General features: G+C 52.5%; 1 protein-coding gene across 1 annotated transcript; it reads right to left on the reverse strand.

Moving 5' to 3' along the window:
• Nucleotides 1-8,762: 8,762 nt before the first annotated feature.
• On the reverse strand, nucleotides 8,763-23,202 carry HTR3A (5-hydroxytryptamine receptor 3A). The gene is made up of 9 exons (XM_025465478.3): nucleotides 22,923-23,202; nucleotides 20,450-20,616; nucleotides 19,562-19,606; nucleotides 17,104-17,213; nucleotides 15,474-15,643; nucleotides 12,340-12,500; nucleotides 11,585-11,795; nucleotides 11,272-11,493; nucleotides 8,763-9,824 (listed from the first exon to the last, which is right to left on the reverse strand). The coding sequence occupies exons 1-9, from the start codon at nucleotides 22,987-22,989 to the stop codon at nucleotides 9,526-9,528; spliced, it is 1,452 nt and encodes a 483-aa protein (XP_025321263.1). The 5' UTR covers nucleotides 22,990-23,202; the 3' UTR covers nucleotides 8,763-9,525.
• Nucleotides 23,203-23,434: the final 232 nt, after the last annotated feature.

Consider the following 23,434-nt stretch of genomic DNA (forward strand, 5'->3'; position numbering starts at 1 on the left):
ATCCATGGTGGCCCAAGCCCAGTACTGTACAGATGAAAGTCTTATTTATGTGAAAGATATATCTGCAGAGGGAACAATAAACTGTAAAGCAAAGTATGAAGGTTTGCAGCAAATGCTGTTAAGTTTTATATTCCTGAAAACTAGGGATAAAAGATATAACCATTTAAAGCAAAGTGGATAAAAGGGGCTTCCACACGATTGTAAAACAGCCTTATAATAGTTAATTGCTAGTTTCTTATTACAGCAGAGAGAGTCAAAAGAGCCTTTAAAATCCCCATCACTGGAGAGTGAGAGAGAAGGAGAAAAGGACAGGAGGGAACGACCAACCAGAAGGAGGGTCAGGGCCCCAGGTGTCTTCAGAATAGGGACCGCTGTCATTTCATTCCCAGAAGCCCGCCCCATCTCCAGTACTGAGGGGCAGCTCGCTCCCCAAGCCTGCCACGTTCCCATTCCCTGCTGCAGAGACCTTCCTGGACATGGCAGGTGCTGTGTTAGGAAGAAGGCAGGGAGCAAGAGCGGAGAAGACGGGCACTGAAGCCGATTGTGGCAATTCCATGCAGTAAATGTGTAACAGAGGTGTGTGGGGGGTGGGGGTGGGGTGCTGGGTACAGGGAGGCGGTACTAAGAACTACGCTAAGATCTAAGGTGATCTGGCCAGAGTGACATTCTAGGTTGAGGGACTCGCATGATGTAAAGGCTCATCATAGAGCTTCCTAAGGGGCCCGACTCCAAGGGGCTCTGTTCACATTGGGGTCCATATAAATGGTACCCCCAGGATTGTATGGCACTCAACCTGTGCAACCTCACATGGCAGCCCCTAAGCTGGGGCCCAGGTGCGTGCCGGGGATGGTGAGACTGATCCCAAACCCAGCATGCACCACAGTAGGCCCTCAGGATTGAACCTCTCAATTCACCCCCATATCCCACCATCTCCCTGATAGCAAGCCTTCAGGGGAGCTACAGCTTAGATATGGCCTGGCCCCAGGGGACTTTCTGTTCCATTCCTAAACTCTGGGGAGCCCCCAGGGAACGACCAGGAAGCTGGAAGAGATCCAGATCCATTTACCCCTTTAGCAGCACAATTGCACTCCCTCTAGACTCTGAAGGGGGCTTAGGGGTTTGTCCTCCATAAAAATGGATTATTAATGAAAAGTAGACTTCTAAGGCAATGGTTTATCTGAGGATTCCTTGTCAACCCAGCCCCATTTAGCAAACTCTCAATCCCATGGGGCACATCCCCTCTGTCTGCAGCGCCCCTCCACACTGTATCCCACCCACCCACCCACCCACCCAAGCACAGGGCAGCAGTTCCAGCTGGCGGGTGGAGGGGGGGTCAAGCCCTTTGGATGGTGGGGCCCTCCGAGCCCCTCACCCTGCCAGAGCCTGCCTCACGCTGCTTCCTGCTCCAGAATCAGCCCATCCTTCTTCTTGGAGGTGGGAGGGCAGAGGCCAGCCCAGGACTCCATGTAGCTCTGCTAAGGAATGTGGCATTTGACCTGTGACCCCACAGGAAATCCTTCCGACCTCTGAGGCAAACCTCAGGAGGGAAACCACGATCCCAGAGTGGACAAAGGGCAGTGCTGAGGCCTCCTCCCCTCCCCCAGCCCGAGATCTCTTGTCTCTAGAATTTGTGGCAGTGGAAGCCTCCCAGCTGGCCAGCTGGGGGTAGGGTCTCAGACGTGGAAAGGGCCCTCAAGAGGCAACAGGCAGGGTGGCCATACATCCCGCTTGCCCAGGACAACCCCACGTTAGGGCCGGCTGTCCATGTGCAGCTATTAATACTGCCTCCATTTCCAGGACAAAACTGCTCTGGCCTGGATGACAAGTTATATGGTCATCCTAGGAGAAACAGATTCAAACAGAATCCACACCACCGCATTCATTCATTCATTCATTCATTCATTCATTCATCGATTCATTCATTCATTCATTCATTCATTCATTCAACAAACATTAAGCCTCTACCCTGTGCCAGGCATATGTCTGGCCCTGGAGATCCAGAGCCGAGTAAGAAGCAGGCAGCCCCCGCTGTGGGAGCCCACTACTTTGGCAGATACAGCCCCAAAACAGCTACGGCTCAATTTGGAAGTTCCAGCAGAAAGTATATCTTTCTCTTAAGGGTCACTGAGGAAGTGGCATCAGGAGCTTCACAGACACCCAGTGTCCTCAGGACCGCCAGCCACGCACAGTTCCCAGGGCCCTTTCAGCTGCCCGGGATCTTGCTCTTGTATGGGCCTCCCTGCTCCCACCCAAACTGGCAGAGACAGTGAGGGCCGAGGGGCGGCATAGACACGGAGTTTCAGATGAGGTCTCCCTCTGCATGCAGGCCGCTTTCCCCAGCTGCAGTGCATTCACTGATCGCTCACCAGATGCAAAGCACGGGCTGCGTGTCAGGCGCTGCGTGAGCGGCAAGTAGGACCACAAACACCTGCCTTTGGAAACTTACAGGCTGAGAGCCAGGAATAAACGTGAAGCAAATCACTCAACGACAAATAAGTGTACTACCATTATTGTAAAGGACCCGGCACATGTGAGCAAGCACGTGCTGGCTGAGGCTCAAGTAGGAGGACCAGCCCCACTCGCCTTCGCAAGGCTTTTGAGGAGTGAGCCCCTGGTGGGAATCTTAAGCCCAATGCCAAACGCATATGGCAGATAGATTGGAGCTTCATTGGTGAGAACCAGACAAATGAGTCCTTGGGTGAAAGGGCGGTGGGATTGGATATGCCAGGCAAGAGAAAAGGAGGGAGTGTAGACCTGGAGCTTATGCCATGATTAAGTGTTACCTCGGTGGAAAGGCAAGATTTCCTGCACCCTAAGCTGGGAAGGTCCTTGAGAGGTCATCTTGCCCCTTCTCCTGCCTCTGTGTGCTTTCTCAGACAAAGGCAGTGGATCGGGAGAGGGGAAGGGATTTCAAACCCCATTCTGTGTTGAACACCTCTTGCCTTGAGAAGACCTTACCACCCATGGTCAGGCACCTCTGCCTGCTGAAAACCAGCAGGTCCTAATCCCATATCTCTAGCCAGGCTGGGGTCTTGGGCTCATGCTTCCAGGGTTCTGCTTTCACACTCCCTTCTCCTAAGTAATAAAACAATGCAGGAAACATGACCATGAACAACTGCACACATGAACATTGCCTAATAGAAATGTATTAACTAAACGGGCCTGAGATGGATCACACCTCATTTTGCTGTGCAGAGGTCTGGGCGGGAAGCTTCTAGGTTTATGCATAAGAGCAATAAGAAAACCGTAGTTAAAATTCATCAAGCATTTACTTTGTGCTAGACTCTTGTGTTGGCCCTTTAAACCCTCGTAATAATCCCACAAGGCAGGTACTGTGATTGAATGGATCTTACAGATGAGGTAACTGAGAAGCTAAGCAATTTGCACCAGATCTCACAGTGGTAGATGGACCGGTGCCTTTCCCCCAGAGATACTCTCTTCCGCATTCCCAGAGCCTGTGATCTCACCACAACCAGGGGAAAAGGACCTTTGCCGCTGGATGAAGTTAAGGATCTTGAGATGGGGGGAAGATTCTGGAATATGCAGGTGAGTCCCCTGTAACCATGAAGGTCTTCGTAAGAGAAAGAAGGAAGCAGAAGAGGCAGAGGAGGAGACGTGACAAAGCAGAGAGGTCTGAAGCTCTTCTGGTCCTGGCTTTGAAGATGGGGAAGGGGCCATGAGCCAAGGGGTATAGGTGGCCTCAAGAACCTGAAAGAGAGGGATCCCTGGGTGGCGCAGCGGTTTGGCGCCTGCCTTTGGCCCAGGGCGCGATCCTGGAGACCCTGATTGAATCCACATCGGGCTCCTGCATGGAGCCTGCTTCTCCCTCTGCCTATGTCTCTGCCTCTCTCTCTCTCTCTCTCTCTCTGTGACTATCATAAATAAATAAAAATTGAAAAAAAAAAAAAAAAAAACCTGAAAGGGACAAGAAAAGAGATTCTCCCCTAGAGCTTCTGGAAAGAACACAATGCTGATTTTGGGCTTCTGAACTTCAGGACTGCAAGATAACACATTTGTGTTTTTAGATTGGTGATTTTTTACAGCAGGAGAACGTGGTAGTGTTGTGCTGGGATGGGTAAAAGCATTATTTCGTCCCCCCTACCTGGGACCAACTTTACATCTTCACCGCTGACCCCAGAGCTGTTGGACTCCATGTCTTACCACCCCTGTATGACTACTGACCCTCAACAAGCTCCTCCTGCTCTGGGCACCACCTGCCTCTCTCCTTCTTTTCCTGGGACCACTGAGGACCATCTCAGCCAGTTTGGGACAGGCCGGGGTTGCGGCCCTGGAGACATGAGCAGAAGAGAAGGGCTGAGAGTCCTCCATGGGCCTGTATGTGTACAGGTTTGGGTAAAACAGCTTCTTTGCTATCAGGCACCAATATCTTCGTTGCCTAAGCAGCAAGCAGAGGAGCAACCAAATGTGTGGCTTAAGGTGGAGCCCAGGCCTGAGCACAGAAGCAAGAGGGTCAGATGCTCAGGGATCAGCATGGAGGGGGCAATGGGACAAAAGGGCCCGCCTGAAGGAAGGTGCTTCAGAGGTCTTGGGGGAAGAAGGGAAGGGGGTAATGTTTCCAGACCTCTCCATAGAACCTCTGGACTTTGCTGCCACCTTGTGGACAGACTTCAAAAAGACAGGGTTGTCCTTCCCCTGGGCAAAGATTGACATCTCATTCCAAGCCAAAGCCTAGGCCTAAGGTTTTTTTGGGGGGGTGGGGGTGGGGCGGGGAAGGCTTCTCCCAGACACGTGGAAGTGGATCCCTAGGTTCTCACCGTCCCCGCTGTCATTCTCATGGTGTGTCCCTCTGCCAAGAGTTTCCTTCTCTTCGCAGAGGGACACGGGGATGGAAGAGGAGAAAGTGGTCTGGGATCAGGATAGGCATGCAAAGACCTTCCCAGAGCAGGAAGTCAAAGCTGTGGTTTTAAGGAAGAACTCTGTGCAAAGGAGTTGGGAATGTGCAGGGGAAGGGAGGGGGGTAGGAATAGGAGAAAAGGAGACCCAGAGGTATGGGACACAGAGGTCTGAATCCAGCCTGCTGGGAACAGGAACCTGAACTCCCTCTGGCCTCGCCCTGCCCATCTCTGAAATGGGGACAAGAAGGATGAAGGTCTCATCTCCAGTCTCCCTGGGGAAAGTGCTCACCCATTCAAAATGTGATATGAGCAGATGGAGGAAGGGCTGAGCTATCAGGAGACACCTCTGGACCCCAGCCTCATGCTTCCCTGAGCTTTTGTCCCATGTTGGGAGCATGGTGCCCACAATACTGATAAGTCAGGTACTAATATGATCCTCACTTTGCAGATGAGAAGACTGAGGCACGGGGGGTGTGGTGGGGTGACTAAGTACTTGTCCATGGTTTCACAGCTGGCATGTGATGGGGCCAAGATGCAAGTCTGTGGCAGCTACTGGGCTCACCTATGGTGCTCCCATAACTGTTGCAGAAATGAAGGGGAGTGGCCACTGCAGGTATCGGGCTCCCTCCAGCTAGAGCTCTGACAGTGGAAACTGAGGCAGATCTTTCCTCTCTGGTCTGTACCTTCCCAACCTAGACACAGGGCTCTCTTTCTTTCAAGACTTCTCAAAAATGAGATTCCCTTCTTTCCCTTTCAGATACCCAATCTAATCTGTGTCAAGAAGATGATTTTCAGGAAGTTCTTGCTAGTCTAACCTCACACCTCTTCCTGCAGGTCAAGCCCATTTACAAAAGTCCCAGAGAGAAGAGAGAAGAAGTGGCTGTGTTTCAGGGAGGGACATTCTTGGTCTCTAAAACCACGATTTAATTCTCTAACTATGACAGTCAGGGCTGGCCAATCACAAGCATTAATGGGAGAGCTTAAATTATAGAGGACCAAGTTAGTGAAAAGAAAAGAAAAAAAAAAAAAACCCACCCAGCTCCCAGCCACTGGGACTTGCAGCTGATAGGTAATTATCTGTTGTTTGTGCTCAGTTAGGGCTCCCTGCCCCTGACTGGTCAGGGCGGACAGCGTGGGCCTGGGGAGAGGGCCAATGAGTTGGTGTCAGGTCAAGACAATTGTGTGGGGCCATCCAGACCCTTCTCGACTTCTTCCTCCTCCCCCACCTCTACCTCCTCTCCAATCAGGGAGGAGCTGCCCTCTTTGCCCACCACCCCTCCCCAAACACTCGGAGGAAAGAGGGAGTGATTAGCATGGGACATTGTCCCCGGATAATCGGCCCCAGCTGCCGCATGAAAGAAGAGACAAAGCGCCTGGCCGCTCCACGCGCATTATCCCCTCGTTAAATCTCTGTTATTAGATTAGATTCAAAATGTATTGATTCAGAGGCTGGGGGGAGGTAGGGGAGGGAAGAGAAGCTGGCTAGTGATTGCTGAACCCCACCTCTCCACATGCTCTCCCTCCCCGCCTTCACCCCACCAGGCAACTTTTCCTCTCTCCTGTTCTCTTAGGGAAATCTCTCGTTTCCTGACCCTGAGCTCAGCTCCTCTCCCTGGACTATCCTGGAAGCCAGGGGAGGTCCACTCCTATCAGGAGCCCTGAGGTCATGGAGCCCAGGTGACTAGTGCCCAGGAGGAAACGCAGCCTCCCAGATGCGATGGTGGTGGTGCGCTCCACGGCTGGAGCAGTACCAGCCATGAATTCCCAGAGGGCTAGAAGGCTTCGGACCCTCAGTAGTATCTTTTACATCGACATGACAGGTTTGGAAAGCAGGGTGAATGGGAAAAGGAGGTGAGAGCTGAAGTATCATGGGTAGCAAGGGAAGGCTGCAGGAGAGGAGTGGAGAGAAGACAGAGGACCAGCAAGCTTCTCAGAAACACAAAGACATAGGTGGTTTCTGGTTTTCTATCTGATTTTCTTATGAGAGCCAATGAGCTGAAGCAGCAGGAGAAAGAAAGGGAGCAGGTTCTGGAAGACATAACAGGTGGGAAGGAAATTCTGGGCATTGTCATATCCCAGATAGGGTAAAGGTCTCCTTGGGAGAAGCTCAAGATAGGTATTGATGGATGAGAAGTAGTACATTGGGGGTTCTCTGGCCCTGGGCCTCAGTTTCCTGTCCCTGAGCAGCACAGTCTGGATGCCCGATCGATGAGCTGATTGGCTGTGGCTAGTGGAGCAGAAGATGTTACACGTGGCAGCTCATTCTCAAGGTGGTTAATTGGCTGCCTCAATGCTGGGCTCTGTTGCCCCATTGATTGTGGGTGAAGGGTGGGGAGGGGGGAGATGAGGAATCGATAGGTTGATTAGTGTCTTAGTAGCTCTCTGGTTGGACACTTCGTCAATAGCCACCCACTTACTGACCAGTGGTGCATTGACAGTGCCAGACTGTCCACCTTTCTCTCTCTCTGGCTTGAGGCATGAGAATCAGCTGGTGGCATGAGCAGCTCCAGCAAATCCTAGTGGAGTGGGGCAGCTTTTGGTCCCAAGACTAGACTTCAAAGTGGGAGCTTCCAGAGCCATCCTGAAAGAGTTTGGATGAACAATGCCCACTGTTAACACAATCTCTGCTCAACAGGAGACAACAACTATGAATGGGGCCAATCCCCAGCCCCATGGTCTCCTGCTTTTTGCTGAAGGACCTGACATCCACCCAACAACAAAACAAAGATAAACACTAAATCCCTAATTAATAGCAAAAGCACATATGTCTGGGGTGGAAATAGCAGGTGAAACTTCATTCCCAGTTCACCTTAGGAACCGGCATCCAGTTAGATACTATTTAATGAGTTCATTTTGCATGTTGGGGAACATGTGAAGCTGAGAGCAGCTAAAACACGTAAGTCTCCTTCCTCAGCCTGCAGGATCTCCCAGTCTTGAAGCTCCCAAGGGCCCTAGGCCTGCCCTCCACCCAGCCTCCCAGGATGGTCTACACACTAGAACTGCAGTTTGGGGTCATGAAAAGGTATCACTTTAGGTGTTCTATATTGAAACCCTTATGATTGGCCAGTCCAGGACAGTTCATCCGAGATATTCCTTTTGGGTCCTTTCCTTTTAGACTGGCCAGGTTCATTCCATCTCAAACATGTCTTCCCCTGAAGGACAGACAGCCAAGTTGGGGAGAGGGATAAGGCTGGAATGAGAAAGGGATAACCAGAGAAAGTCTCAGGCAAACATTGTGACACTAAGGGCCGTCTTAGTGGGGGTCTGGCATTCCTTTCCTCTGAACACTTGTTAGATGGCTGGAGTGACGGAGTGATAGAGTTGGGGCCCTCCTCAGCATGTCTTATAAACCCTCGTGTTTGGGAGACGGGACCAAGATGTAGGTAACATCAAAGACCACGCCAGCTCTGCCTCTCTCAGGGTCCTGCTCTTGGGTGAACGTGCTGGGACCTGGCTGCGGAGAGTTCGCATAGTGAAGCTCCAGCCTTGGTTTTCCTAAGACCAAACCAGTGGCTGCTGACCGTGGTGCTGATGCCCTTGCCTGTGCTTCAGGATCCTCTTGCAGGGAGAGAGCTCGCTACCAGCTTCACCATGAGTCCAGAACGGTAACGGGACTGTGTGGACACGTCCGGCATCTTTCTAGGGGTTAACAGAACTGAGCTTCCCCCTCCTCATCTTTCCATTGCTAAGTGTTGGTGGTCCTTATCCTCCCGCCTTGAATTCCACCTCCTATTGTGTCTTCTTAACAGCCACTGTTTAGTCACCTCTCCTGATTCTCTGGGGCTGGAAGCACCAAACAACGGAAACTGCGGACAATACCCCTACCTCATTTCCACCAGTAACGTTAAACTTCTTCTTCCACCCACCCAGCTTCTGACAAACGGTTAAGAAGGGAGTTTAGGGCTTAGTTGTATTTTATTCCCCTCAGCCACCCTCACCCTCCATCATCTGATAGAACATGAGTGTCCAGGGAAGTGGCCATAGGTGAGGTGGAGGAGGAGACTTTAGGGTCGATAAACCTAATGCAGTGTTATCAGGCCTGTGCAGGAGAGAGTTGGTTTGCCTTGAATCTAAAAACAAGGTTGAGGGAGATGAGCAGAATTCCAAAGTGCCTTATGCTGGGAAGTGACAAGGGGGAAACTAAGGCTTGATGCACAGATAAATAGAATGAAGTTAGGGAATGCCTGGGTTTTTCCCCATCTAAGACTGTGTTTTATTTATTTATTTATTTATTTATTTATTTATTTATTTATTTGATTTATTCATTCATGTAGGACAGAGAGAGAGAGAGAGAGAGAGAGGCGGAGACACAGGCAGAGGGAGAAGCAGGCTCCACGTAGGGAGCCTGATGTGGGACTTGATCCCAGGTCTCCAGGATCAGGCCCTGGACTGAAGGCGGCGCTAAACCGCTGAGCCACCCGGGCTGCCCTAAGACTGTGTGTTGTATAGCCATGATAAGTGGGGGTGGGAGGCAGGGGGTGGGAATGTAAGGGTCTGCAACACCAAGCTTTCTGGGAAAGAGTTGCAGCCCTAGTTCAGAATTGCTGAGACACACTGGCATTGGACAGGGTCTTGAAGAAGTCCGTGACATCCTCTGGGCCCTGAAACTCTCCCATCTCCATTCTAACCAGTGCCTGACTCCCCCATACCCATGCTGGGCCGTACCCACTCAAGAATACTGCCAGATGGACCACAGGGTGATCAGGGTGATGCTGTAGGCCAGCACCGCCACCAGGTAGATGCGGAAGAGCAGCCTGTCCAGCACGGAGCCCACATGCAGCCATTCCCGGGCCACCTCTCGGCTCTCGTCCCTCTTCTCCAGGAAGTGCCTGATGGAAGACAGCTCCTTCAGGAGCCCTCGCACTGCCAGGGAGGACTCCCGTGGTGGTGGTGGGGGGCTGCCTCGGCTCCTTGGGGTCTTCTCCAAGTCCCGGGGTACTCCCAGATGGTTGCAGTGGTTTCCCATGTCTGGAAAAAGGGTGGAGTGTTGGCAAAGGAGGGAGGCCCAGCAGGATGGTGCAAACACTGTCCCTTCTGTTTCTGTGGTGGTTTGCAGAAGTTGTTATTATGAACAATTTCAGGTGTAAAGAGTATAGAGATTAACTTTCCTATTTGTCAACCCATCATCTGACTAATGCAAATAAAGAAAGAAACACAGTTGAAGATTCCTGTATACTCCTCCTTAGCACATCCTCCATCCACTTCCCCAGTCATTGAGATCATGAATTCGGTGTTTATTACTTCCCAGCAATTTAGTATCTATTATTTCTTTTGAGCCTCATGATAGCCACATGAGAGAAGCAGAGTAGGAGTGATTACTACGTGCACATTTTATATGAAGGTACAAAGGCTCAGAGAGGTGAAGTGACTAGTCTGTGGTCACACAGCTGGAGCATCATTTAGAAATGAGGCCACCAAGCCCTAAGATTTCTGGGCCGTGAATTCACTGCTCTCTCCACTATGCCATACTACCTTGGTGTCCTCTTCTCCAGGACTCCAAGTCCTTCTGCACCAGGAAATACACCTTTGGCTATGGCCCTTACAGGTGAGCAGTGAAGCTAGTCATTAGATTGGTGTACTAGCTCATCGGATCATGTTGAGGTGGTCTCAGGTTAGTCATAGACCTTCTGTGAAAGGCCTAGCTCTTGCCAGAAGGTAGGACAAAAGGGGGTGGAGTGGTTAAAAAATACTAACTTAGCATCAGATGGGCCTGGGTTCCAATCAGTTTCACCAGTTCCTGGCTCTGTGACTTAAGGCAAACTATTTGGCCTTATGCCTCTGTTTCCTCATTTGACAAATGAGAATGAGAATCCTATCAGGGAGCCTGTGGATGATGTGTGATAGTGCACCAGAAATGCACGTGCCCAAATACACCGACAAACCAGGAACACCACCCCCAGATGGTGGCGGCAACAATGTCTCAGGGAGAATGAGCTCCTCATTTCACATCCCCTGCCCCCCCGTCTCTCTGTCTCATAGATGTCTGAAATTCGAAGGGACCAGGTCTCTGAGCTGATGGAGTGCAAGAGCTTTGGAAATGCTGGCTGCAGACCTAGTCACATGAGGTAAGAAGTCCCATAACTGCCTGGGTGGCATCCAATTGCTTCCCTTTGGGGTCCATCTTGGAGAAGGACTACTCCCAGCCCAGAAGTCTCTGCTCCTGACCTGCTCAGCCTCTGGAACTCTCTCCCTCTCTCTACCCATGCCCAGGCTGATGAGAGGAGGTAGAGGTTTTGTAAGAAGGGGGCTCGTTGAGGCCTTTGGCTGAACTCTGCTGCCTCCCAGTGAGGCCTGGCATGGGGTGCCAGGTGCAGGACAGCACCCAAGTTCGAGGCCCCACCCAGACTCGGGCATGTCACATCCAGCCAGAGACTCTCCACCATGTCCCCACACCCTGGCCCTTTCCCTTTCTCACCTGAGCAGTCATCAGTCTTGGTGGTTTGGGAAGTGGCTGGGGGCCTTCGAGAAGCTGACTGCTCCCCTAGGCAAAGGAGCAGGGCCACTCGCTCCAGAACCAGGTGCCGCAGCCAGGCAGGCACGGGCTGCTGCAAGTCTTGCTTGTGTACAAGCCGCACGATGAAGATGGTCTCGGCCAAGCTCATCACCAGCAGCGCCATGCACACGACAAAGTAGACACCTGTGCGCATGGCAGGGTCGGGAGGGGGCTGGTTTCTCAGGGCCTTGGCCACACTGCACTCCCCCCCGCCCCCCGCCAGAGTGGGCCCTACCGATGAGGGGAGTGCCAATGGCCGTGGCCGGCAGCGTGTCAGACACGATGATCAGGAAGACGGAGTAGCCCAGGAGGAGTGTGATCTTGAAGGAGACCCTCTCGCCGCTGTCCGGAGGCAGGTAGAAGCCCACGATGTCCATGAGCATCAGGAAGATACTGGGCAGCAGCAGGCTGACCGTGTAGAACAGGGGCCGCCGGCGGATGACCACCTAAGGGCAGGACAGGAGCGGTGGGGGCACCCGGGGCAGACCCGCTCCCCCCTGGAGCCACCAGCCCGGCCAGCTTCTGCGGCTTCCAGCGGGGCTGCCCAGAGAAGGCCCTGGATGGTTTCCCTCCAGCCTGTGGCTGCCGAGGAGGAGCAAGGGCCACCCAGGAGTTTCCCTGCCCACTTCATTGTGGTTCCAGGGCAGGAGTGTGTCCCTGCAGCTGAGGCGAGGGCTGCAGAGGTTTCCAACCCCCACCCCACCCCCGTGCCTCCTGAAGTCCACCTCTTCCAGTCCTCATCCCCCCAGCCCGCCCCCTCCAGCCGTCATCCCCCAGCCCACCCCCCAGCCATCATCCCCCCCAGCCCGCCCCCCCAGCCGTCACCCCCCAGCCCGCCCCTCCAGCCGTCATCCCCCCAGCCCGCCCCCACAGCTGTCACCCCCCAGCCCACCCCCCCAGCCGTCATCCCCCCAGCCCACCCCCTCCAGCCGTCATCCCCCCCATCCCACCCCCCAAGCCATCCCCCCTAGCATGCCCGCTCCCACTCACGTAGAACTTCATTTCTGCATAGCAGCTGTTGCTCTCCATGCTGAACTCCCGGAACTGGGTCAGCACCCCCAGGAGCTCCCACTCGCCCTGGTTCATGAAGATGGTCTTGTCCAGTTTCACCTTTTCCGGCAAGCGCAACAGGGAGATGTTGATGTCCTGGACTGAGAGGGAAGAAATCGAGGCGGCTGTGGAGTGGGGTGTGCAGAGCCGGCGGGACCAGGGACCGGGCTGAGCTTACTGGCTCCTGGCCGGCAGGCTGGGTCTCCTCGGCTGCACAATGAGGTGACAGCGCCCACGGTGCCCCTCTGGGGGTGGGGCTGCAGTGAGGGGAGTGACAGCCTGGACAAAAACACAGCAAAATGCAAAGAACCAGAACCAAACTACTTATTAGGAAGGCCCCTCTCTCCTTCTCGCTGTGTCTCCCCCACTCCTTTCAAAAATGGTTTTCTAGGTTTCCATTAGGGTTGCCCATTTATGAAATGAGCAAAAGTCAACATTCTTCACCTTTCTCCTGATAGGGCTGCCTACCCTTGAAGGTGACCCAAGGTCACGGTTGGTTAAGCATCTGACTCTGGATTTCAGCTTGTGTCATGATCTCAGGGTCATGAGATTGAGCCCCACATTGGGCTCTGCGCTGGGTGTGGAGCCTGCTTAAGATTCTCTCTTTTCGGGATCCCTGGGTGGCGCAGCGGTTTGGCGCCTGCCTTTGGCCCAGGGCGCGATCCTGGAGACCCGGGATCGAATCCCACATCAGGCTCCCTGCATGGAGCCTGCTTCTCCCTCTGCCTGTGTCTCTGCCTCTCTCTCTCTCTCTGTATGACTATCATAAATAAATAATAATAAAAAATGTTTAAAAAAAAAAAGATTCTCTCTTTTCTTCTCCCTCTGGCCCCTCTACCCCTGCTTGTCCATGTGTGCTTTCTCTCTAAAAGAAGGAAAAGAAAGGAAGGAAGGGAAGGGGGGAGGAAGGAAGGGAAGAATGTGAAAGAAAGAAAGAAAGAAAGAAAGGCAAAGAGAAAGAAAGATTGAAGAAAGAAAGAAAGAAAGAAAGAAAGAAAGAAAGAAAGAAAAAGAAAGAAAGAAAGAAAGAAAGAAAGGCAAAGAGAAAGAAAGATTGAAGAAAGAAAGAAAGAAAGAAAGAAAAGAAAGAAAGAAAGAAAGAAAGAAAGAAAGAAAGAAAGAAAGAAAGAAAGAAGAAAGAAAGAAAGAAACAGAACTAGGGAAATAAGTGAAATCTTCACTTAGAGAATAGCAGTTTTACTTCTCTGCATCTATGCTAGAGAAAGAGACATACACTAGAAGGCCAGGAGTATCCATTACAGCAAAATATAGAAAGATCTACATGTCCACCAATCAGGAAAAGACTTAATAAACTATGATGCATCCAAGCTCCAAGCTATCCTACAGCTGGCAGGATAGCTTTCTCTTTTATGAGAATGATCTAAATATGTAGTGATTTGGAAAAAATGTCTAAGACTTCTTGTTGAGTGAAAGGAATCAGGTAGCAGGAGCATAGATGATACATTTCGTAAAATAAAAACCTATGAAATAATTTTCATGTTCTTTCCTTAGATGTGTATGTAGCGTATATGCAAAGGATAGAGAAGAATCTGGAAGAGTGAATGAAGCTTCTATATGAAGCTCATATTGATAAAAGCTGTGAAGTCTTAGTGTGGGAAGTCAGTGAAAAATTTGGGATTGAGGGTAGAGGTCAACAGTCAAAGATTATTTGTAATTCTGGTTTTTGTCCAAGGAACTTAGGTATTACTATTTTTGTAATTCACAGTTAATGTGATAAAATCAGACAGAAATGAGGGACGGCTTCTTGTAGGAGTACAAGGATCACTTACCTCATGAGACTTTAGTGACATCTTGCATTCATCCACTAAATAAAAGTTGCCGGGCACCTTCCTTTGTGCCGGGGACCTACAGGCGGATCAGAGATCATGGTCCTGCCCTCTCTGGGTTCGCCTCTGCTAGGGAAGCAGACATTGCACAAGCACCTACAAGTGCAATGGCAGCGGGGAGAAGAGGATGCTACAAAATTGGGTAACGGGGAGGCCTAGTCTGGGGATAAGAGGGGTTTCCCAGAGGCACTGAGCCAATGCTGGGATTAAGTGAGCAGGGGACTTGGCCGTACTAGGCGGGGTTGGTGGCAGGAGTGGTGGGGGGTGGGGGAAGAGGAAGGAAGAGGGGTAGGGTAGCCCAGGAGAGGAAGCAGCCTGGGATACAGGGAGAGAATAAGGAGCCTCAGGCTTGGAAAGGAGGGCATCGGGGCTGGAGCTGAGCTCAGGGGAGCATGCATGGGGTGAAGGCTGGAATGGCGGGAAAGATTTCAGTTCTGCCTCAGGAGTGCCAAAAGTCACTGAGATTTTTAAGCAGAGAGTGACATGGTTACATTTTAATTTTAATAAGTTCTCCCCATTTGCTGTGAGGAACATGAATTGGAGAAGGACCGGCTAGGAGGTTACTGCAAAAGGCTAGGGGAGAGAAGGGTGGGGGGTGTATCAGTGGAGAAGAGAAGACAAGTGAGGGACCTCTGTGGTCCTAGAGCAACACTGGGCATCCCAAAAGCCAGCATCCGGAATATTCCCAAGCCTTGCCCCGCAGTTTTGCCCAAAGGTGGGTGGCTCGAGGCTGTGTCAGATCCCAGTGGCTACAAGCCCCAGGATAGTTCACAGAGTCCCGTGTCACTTCTGCCTCCAGTCCTGCAGCACACAGGACTCCTCCTCGGCCCACACTTGACTCTTGCCCTCGCCATGTTCTTTCTATGTTCTAGGATTTTCCTCCATAGTTTAAAATAAAGCCTCATTCCACTTTGTTTGCATACCAAAAAAAAAAAAAAAAAAAAAAAAAAAAGACAAGTGAGGGACTTTTAGGGCCATATCCTGGCTTCACTGAGTGTCTTGCCACCAGCTACACTGTCTCACTGGACCCTTGCGACAGCTGAGGGAGGCAGCAAGGGCGACCATAGAGTCCGGTTTGGAGGATGAGGAACAGGCTCAGTGACATTGAGAAAATACACAACTTGGATAAAGGAGAAAGCCTCCTGGGGGGGGGGGGGTGGTCCTCCTCCCACAGGTGCTCTACTCCCAAGCTGCACCCCCTGCCCGGAGCCCAGGTGCAGTACTCACTGGTGTGCAGCCAGCTGGTGAAGGTCAGGGAGCAGTTCTGTACATCGAAGGGGAAGTTGTAGATGTCGAGGCTACAGGCGGTCACCACCTGGAGGGGCTTGTAGTTCTGGACCTCACCGTGATGCCCAACGTACACGTACGGGATACTCGGAGACTTCCCCACGTCCACACTGGTCAGGGAAGAGGCCAGTTTGGGGGCTCAAGAAGCTCTGGGAGACTCAATGTGTCTGAGCCACCCGGCAGGGATAGAAATTCAGGACAGGTTTGGGTGGCGCAGTTTTCTCTGGCCTGTTTCTCCAGTTTTCTTATCTATGTTAGGCTTTCTTACCTGCCATTGTCAAGGCTACTTTCCAAGCAGCAGAGGGCTTTTCTCCTTTATTCCCCCTGGCAACCTAGCCACAGGGGGCCAGCAGGGAATCCAGGTACCTCACAGCTGCCAGCTGGAAGGAGCATGCCCAGCTGTCCCTGCTCCACCACCCGCCCAGCTGGGCAGAGCTCAGCTCCCAGGGCTAGCAGCTCAGTGGCAATGGGCAGGCCTGGTGGGCAAGCAGAACCCTGGGTTCCATCCTGACTCGGGCTTCTCTTTGCTTCCCATCCCTAGAAGTCCTGTTGACATGAGAATAATCTTGCCTGGAGAAGAAGGAACTAGAGACATCATTGAGAAAAACTGAGGCAAGGTGAGAAAGTCTTGTAAAACTTAGCTCCACTGTCTTGGCAGATCCACAACCCCTAGACTCTCCCAAGTGACTACTGTGGCACAGAATGGCCTGAGCTGGGGATCCTGAGCCTGAACCCTTCTGTGGAATCAGGCTGAGAGATGAGAAACCAAGATCAGGCTACTTCACAATGTAACTGGTGATCCAGCCAGGCACTGGGATCCCTCCAGCCTGAGCTATGCAGGTCATGGGGCGCTAGGTCAACTGCCTCCCCTGAAAAACAGTGTGAGTGGCGCCCCGGACGTTGGGCAATGCAGTGCGTACTAGGTGGGGGTCAACTGGCTCTGGGTCACCTCCTCCTTCCATCCGTCTCGCCAAGCCATCCTCCAACCCTAGCACTCAGAGGCCCAGGCAGTGGAGCCTGGAGGAGCCTGAAGGATGTGGGGAAGAGATATTGGCCGGAGCTTCATGAGACAGTGTTCAGCTGCTGGTAATAAAGGATGGCGGCGCCCACTTCTCACTGGGGGTGCAAGCTGGAGCCAGTCAGGCACTCATGTGACCTGAGAGGTCTGAGCATCTCCCCGCTTCAATCGCCCCTGTGACCAGAGGTGGTGACCACTGGGGGACTTCATCTCTTTCGGTAATCTCACTTTAAAAATGGAGCTGTCCCTCATTCGGCTATTGTAACAGTGGGAATTCGTTCACTGGCTTCTCTTTCCCAGGGAGGGAGCCCTCAGACCAAGACCAAGGATTCAATATCAGGCAGAGAAAAAGAGGAGTTTTAAAAAGAAAAGAGAAAGAAAGGAGAAAAACAACAACAACAACAAAGGGGGATGGGGACCCGAGCCAAATCCTACAGTTACCTCCAGTTCTGCAAGCCTGCAAGGGACTCAGGCAACAGCAGAGCTTGTCCCTGTGCCCATGCCCCGTCTTTCCCCAGCCCCGGCCGCCCAGCAGCAGATGACAGCACTCACAACTCATTGATGAGAATGTCTGGGACCCAGATGCTCTCGGTGGGGATGGACAGCTTGGTGATGTTGTCAAAGTCCTCGGGGTTCCACTGGAGAAACTCGTCAGTCCAGTACTAGGGGAGGAGCGGGGATGGTCACAGGCAGCCCCCTCCAACTCGGGCGGAGGGTGTGTGTGTGGGCAGTGACAACTCGAGATGACCTCACCACTCAGTGGCCAGGCAGCAGTGATCATCTTCTCAGGGGAAGCTGGCTATTGGTGGCACCCGAATCAGCAGTACCCCAGAGCCCCCCAACCTCTGTGCTCACACACTCCCGGCACGCAAGTGTGACCCAGGCAGGTGAAGCTGTGCCCAGGAAGGCATGGGGTCATTTCCCCTGTTTGAAAATCCCATTCACCAACCGCAGGATCTTGGGTCTCAGTCTGCTCATATGTATAGCAGGAAATAACATGCACCTCACAGGGGAGAGATGTGCTGTGTTAGGGCTTTGTTTTTTTTTTTTTTTCTTTTTTTTTTATTTAAGATTTTATTTATTTGAGAGAGAGAATGAGCAGTGGAGCGGGGGAGAGAAGGGGAGAAGCAGACTCCCCGCTGAGCAGAGAGCCCAACGTGGGGCTTGATGCCGGGATGATGGGATCATAACCCAAGTGAAGGCAGACGCTTAAACGACTGAGCCACCCAGGCACCCCTGAATTGACATTTTAGATCATTCTGACAGGATGGTGAACAACACGTTGATCAAAACTTAACAATAACCAGCTCTCACCTGGTTATTATCCCAATTTACGTATGAGCAGACCAAGACCCATGGCCCTCTCTCTCTGTCAAATAAATAAATAAAATCTTTTAAAAAAAAGTATGTCAATTTAATCACATTACTCCCTTGCTTAAAACTCCAGTGGCCTCCCTTGCACTTGGGATAGAGCTAAACGGCCAACAAAGGGCTGCATAATCTGCCCTCCAGCCTTCTCTCTAGCCTCATTAATTTTGCCAGGCCTCTCTGGGATTCTTCTCTCCAGCCGCATGCAGTGGAACCCCGCGTCTCTGCATGCCCGTGCTCTCCCACTCTGCACTCCCCGTCTTCTCCCCTGAGGGAGGTCTTACTCGTCCCTCCAGACTTAACCAAAGCATCTGTCTGCTGCCTTCTTCAGGAACCTTCCATGACCCCCACATCCCAGGCTGGGTTCTTATGTGTCTCGTCTGTGCTCTCATGATTGGCCTCTTGCTCTTGCTGCATTGGGGTGCTTGTCTTGCTGCATTCAACTGTCTGTTCATGAGTCTGTGGCCTCCACCAGTCTGTGAACTCACTGTGGGCAGGGCCTGAGTCTAGTTTGTGTCTCTGATTCTGGTCTCTTAGCACAGTCACTGGAATTTGGTTGGTTGGTGTCCCCTCACTGCTGGGCAGACAAGTGACCTAGAGGGATGGGACCTAGGCCAGATGTCCCAGGAAAGGAGCTCCAGGCTGCCTATTCTTGCTGGGCCCCTTCCCTTGACACGGGGTGTGCACTGTATTAAGAGATCTCTGTTGGGTGTTATGCTATATGTTGGCAAATTGAACTCCAATAAAAAAAAAGAGAGAGAGAGAGAGATCTCTGCGAGGTGGAAGAGAGCAGTCTTGCAGGAACTAACGTTCTAGCATCTTCCTCCACCCCACTCTTTGCCCCCTGAGCTAGTGGTAGTGGAGTATGCTCGTGAAGAGCAGGAGGGATTTAGCCGAGACCCACATATGCTAGGCATGTCCCCAGACAGAGTGTTTCTCAGGTTTGACCTCTATGGACTGGGCCCGTCTCCTGCACCCCCTCTCCAGCCGTTCCGGTTCCCTCGGGCTCTCACATCTGCCCCACAGCTCAGGGGCTACCAGAGCAGGACCAGACTGTGCATTGGAACCCCCATGTCTGCCTGCCTCTCCGCCAGCTCCCCACCAGAAGTGCTGTACAGGCCTCAGAGAGTGAGGCCTTACACCAGTGCCTGAGCAACACGGGTCAGAAGCTGGGAGAGTGGGGAGGTGGCCGAGGTGTGAGGACTTAGTGGATGGAATTGCCCCATGTCAATCACCCAATTTGGTTGTCATCACATTTGGCTTAATTAGAAGGAAGAACTTTGTAGCAATTAGAGTTGTCTGAAAGTGTAGTTGCCGCTCATGGAGTTCCCAGTCACTAGAGGTATTCCATCCATGGAGGCTGGACGACAGATGGTTGTTTGAGGGACTCTGAAAACCCTCAGAAACCAGAGGGGATTGGAGGATTGCTCCTTTACTGAGCGTTACACTTCCTTCCATTGCCAGTCCTGAGAGGAGAAGACCCAGACTCCCAGGTCTCGTGAGTCAGCCTCTGAACCTCCCTGCTCCCCTTCCCTCACCAAGGCCTCTGAGATTCCTGATTCCTTTGGGATGGAGGAGTCCTTCCTGGAAGGGGAAGCCCTGGTCCCAGGAAATGGGGCTGGGCGCAGGGCTGGGGGCTCACCTGCCGGTACCAGATGTAGGTGGTCAGAACCTGGTTCTTTTCATCCTGTGAAGGGAAAGGAAACTCAGCTTTGGTGGCCCTGTGGGCGGGTGTCCACCTTGCACACCCCTCCCCCAAAGGAGTTGCTGCTTTGTGTCCCTATTCCTTTGGAAAGTGACTGTGAAGAAAAGGGAAAATGGGGTCAACCAGGAAGACTTGGTCTCTTACTAGACACACTTAGAAAGAAATACAAACAATATTTTAAAATTTCATATATATATATATCTTCTACTATTTTCTGTTTTACATGTTATACATATGTCTCTCACATTACATATATTTTACATGTATAATATATATAGCACAGTAGAAGATAAGAGGAGACATATAAAAAATATCATCTCTCTTTATGTCTATATAATTTTATGTATCTGTATCTGTATCTGATCTCTCTCCTGCCCTAGTGTGGAGTCAAGAGGTGCAAAACCACACAGAGAGAAAGATGCATCACTGGTTTAGAATTAATTCTGCAAAGGTCATTTACCAACACCTGTTGTGTGTCAGGGACCTGTGTAAGACACCAAGGGCCTAGAGATGAGCAGGACAGTTGAAGCCTCAACAACCTATGTGGAGACGTGGTTACCACGAGTGAAGAACCACCTGCGGTAAGTGACTCTCTAACCATAAGGGTTGGGAGAGGCAGCCAGGCAGGTGACCCCAGTTTTCTGGTTTGGGCAGCTGTGCAGGTTGTGGATGATGTAGTCTGTCCTGACGCAGGTCTGTGCTGGATCACGGGTACTCTGGGTACTTGAATGTCCACTGTACTGCTCAGGGGTCACTTGGCCTTCCGTGGTCTCCCATCCCAAAAGGTCCACCTCTGAGCTGGGCAGATTGGGGTCAAGTGCTCACCACGCTGAGGATGGCATAGACAATGACGTCGATGGACACCGTGGTTGGCTTCCTCCAGTCCCGCACAGGCCGCACGCCCTTCTGGTAGTTGGCCAGGAGGTAATTTGACAGCCTCAGCAGAGCAGGCCTGGAGGTGTTCTGGGCCTGGAGGTGCCTCCAATGCCTGGCTGGGAAGAACAGTTCAAAGTGGGCATCAGAGCCCGAGGCTTCCCCCAGTTCTCTTGCCCTGGTTTGAAATCTATTTAAAGGAAAACATCTCCACTATTTCCACCTCAGATCCCCGGATCCCTCCCACAGACTGAAATTCCCACCGCTGGGACCTTGTGTCTGCAGAGAGTCCTGCCCCAATCCGAAGCTGTTGTCTCCTAAGGGTAACGGACACACTCACGTGAGGAGGGTGCTAGCTGGCTGTCAAAGCAGGTGCTGCAAGACAGGTGAGGTCTAAGTGGGCCACGGGCTGGCCCCAGCCTAGAGGAGGTGAGCCCGTGGGGGATGGACGAGGGCACTGGGGCTAAGGAGGAGTGACTCCAGGAGGTGGTCCTGGACAGAGAGGGGGGCTGCAATGAAAGGTGGCCCCAAGTGCACAATCCATCTGTAAGCCCGCAGGTCTGCATGAAGGTTTGCCTCAGTTAAGGTCAGATCTCAGCATCTGCCTAGGTCCCCGGTGGCTCCTGGGCCCCAGCCTGCTATTGACAAAGAAAGGACACATCCAGTGAAATCTGACATTCCTTTTCCTTCCTGCAAAATGCCCTCCTTTCAGCCACATATATACACAAACTCCTGGTGGTGGGTTGGCCAGGTGTCCCTCAGAGGGTTGCTTGTGGTCGGACCTGGTGGAGTTAGGAAGAGGGTTTAGGCGTGAGGTGTACAGGAGGCGAGGAGAAACTGGGTTGTTCCCAGAACTGGAGGCCTCCAAGGACAAAACGGTGATGAGAAAACCCAACCCCTAGGTGCTTGTCCCCATTCTATGGGGATTTCATGTGCACCTGTCATCCCTCTGGGGCATAGGAGAAGCACTTCCTGAAAGGTGCCAAGAAATATGAAGGTGAAAGGTAAGGGGTAGAGAAGGGGAGCCCCTAGAGGCCCAGAGCAAAGGGTGTCAGGATCCTGGCAGCGCACCACCTAGGTCCTTCACAGACCAGGTGCCAGCGGGCCTGGCTTTCTCTAAACAAGACTGCCTCTTCCCTCGTCTTGTCTATATAATGTGTGCAACCCGTACAGCCGATCTCTCCTACAGAACCCCCCTTCCTCTCCCCACCCGCCTAGCCCTGACAAACTTTCAGTTTCCCTCAGAACAACAGAGAAGGTCAGAGAGAGGCAGAAGGCCATTTATTGAGTATCTCCTGTGGAATCATACCAGTTAACATATTATTCATTTCAATCTTGGAGCAGCCACGGGGGTGGCTGTCATGACAGCATATTTTACAGATAAGAATTCCCAAAGCTCAGGAAGGTGGGTGCTGTGCCCTGCAAGCGGAGGAAATGAGATTCAAGTGCAAATCTCAGTGTGTCTTCACTACACCAACAACAGCCCTGATCCTATTGCTGGGGAATCTGAACAGCAGAAGAGAGGGCCCCGCAGGCCTCAGAGCAAAAGGCCATTGCTGGGAGGGACAGTACTTCTCTTCAGCCCGGGAGGCCCCAGACCAGAGTCTTAACACGCAGCCTGGGCGTGTTGTCCCAGTGACAGCTCAGGGGAGGCAAACCACTGCATGCATAAGGCCTTTCCCTCCCTCCAGCCGCGGGACGGCATCCTAACTGTGCCCCAACTCCAACTTAGCTCTGGGTGGGGCGGAAACCTTCTGGGATGGGGAATCAGTATTGTTGGTAGCAAAAGAAAATAGATCCCTTTGTGACCCGACCACCTTGTATCCCAGGAAAGCAGGAAAGGGTGGGTGGGGGAATGTAGAGAAGTTTGGTGTCACCACAATTTAGCTCTGGAAGGGAACTTAAGGAAAGGAAGCCCAGGGAACTCATGTGACAGGACTAGTGAAGTTGAGGAAGGATGGCTTTGTTTGCTCTGGTCCCCACTCCATTGCTGAGGCGCTGTGTGACCTTGAGTGAATCACTTCCCCACTCTGAACCACCGCATTCCCATTTGTAGCCAGAAGGGGTAGACCAAATGAGCTCTAAGGTGTCTTGCAGCTGCCTTGCGATGAGTTTAGGGGCAGGGCAAAGAAGAGAGGAGCCCCTCTCTGGCACCTGTGGACACGTTTCCCACAGACCAGGCTGCTGCTGGGCCCCACTCAGCAAGCGCTGCTCTCACCTGGCACTCAACTGCCCCAACTTTTGAGGTAGACCACGGTGCCTTAAAATTCTCTCGTGCTCACATGTGGCAAGATCCCTGACTTTCCTGCAGCACCACCCACTCCAAAACCCTCCTTCCCTCGACCCTTGGGGGAATGAAGCATCCCCTGCCCGGCCTCTGCAGGTGGCCAGCCAAATCCTGTGTGCTTTCCCACCGTCCCCTTACCTTCTCCCTGCACCAGGAGCGTGGGTAGAAGCAAGGCCAGCAGTGCCTGCGGCACCCACAACAGCATGGTGAGCTTTCCAGGGTGTGGGGTGCCTCGGAGTGGCCTCAGGGTGAGTCGCGCCCAGGAGCAGCCTGCCCACACGCTGCCAGCCTCATGTCCCAGGCAGCCTGCGGTGTCTCCGGGCTGCCTTCCACACCTCTGAGGCCGGAGCCTCACACTGCCCGGACCACCAGGGCAGTCAATCCTCCAGCTGGATCAGGTTTCAGGGCGGGAGGCGAGGAGGAGAAGGAGCCAGTGAGAGGGGAGCCCGCCCAGCTGATGTCATGTGGCCAGGCTCAGCCTGCCCCTTCAGCCAGGTGGCCTGGCCAGATTCCCCAAGGAGTAGCTTGGGGGACAGGGCGGCAGGACCCCCTGCAGCAAGGGTGCAGCCTGTCTGCTGGGAGGTGCTCGGGCTGCTACCTTCATTGTGGCAAGTATGTTTTGGTAGCACGGGGCTGGGGCAGGGTGGGTG

Source organism: Canis lupus, chromosome 5, assembly GCF_003254725.2.
Source record: "Canis lupus dingo isolate Sandy chromosome 5, ASM325472v2, whole genome shotgun sequence".
Lineage (NCBI taxonomy): Eukaryota > Metazoa > Chordata > Mammalia > Carnivora > Canidae > Canis > Canis lupus.

What these genes read in the sequence shown, in the direction of transcription:
- HTR3A (XM_025465478.3), bottom strand. Translation starts at nt 22,989, where the DNA reads ATGCTGTTGTGGGTGCCGCAGGCACTGCTGGCCTTGCTTCTACCCACG. An exon ending in ATGCAGAAATGAAGTTCTAC is followed by an intron (nt 11,796 to 12,339) that starts GTGAGTGGGAGC and finishes TCCTGCCCTTAG; the next exon opens with GTGGTCATCCGCCGGCGGCC. An exon ending in CAAGACTGATGACTGCTCAG is followed by an intron (nt 9,825 to 11,271) that starts GTGAGAAAGGGA and finishes CCCTTTTTCCAG; the next exon opens with ACATGGGAAACCACTGCAAC.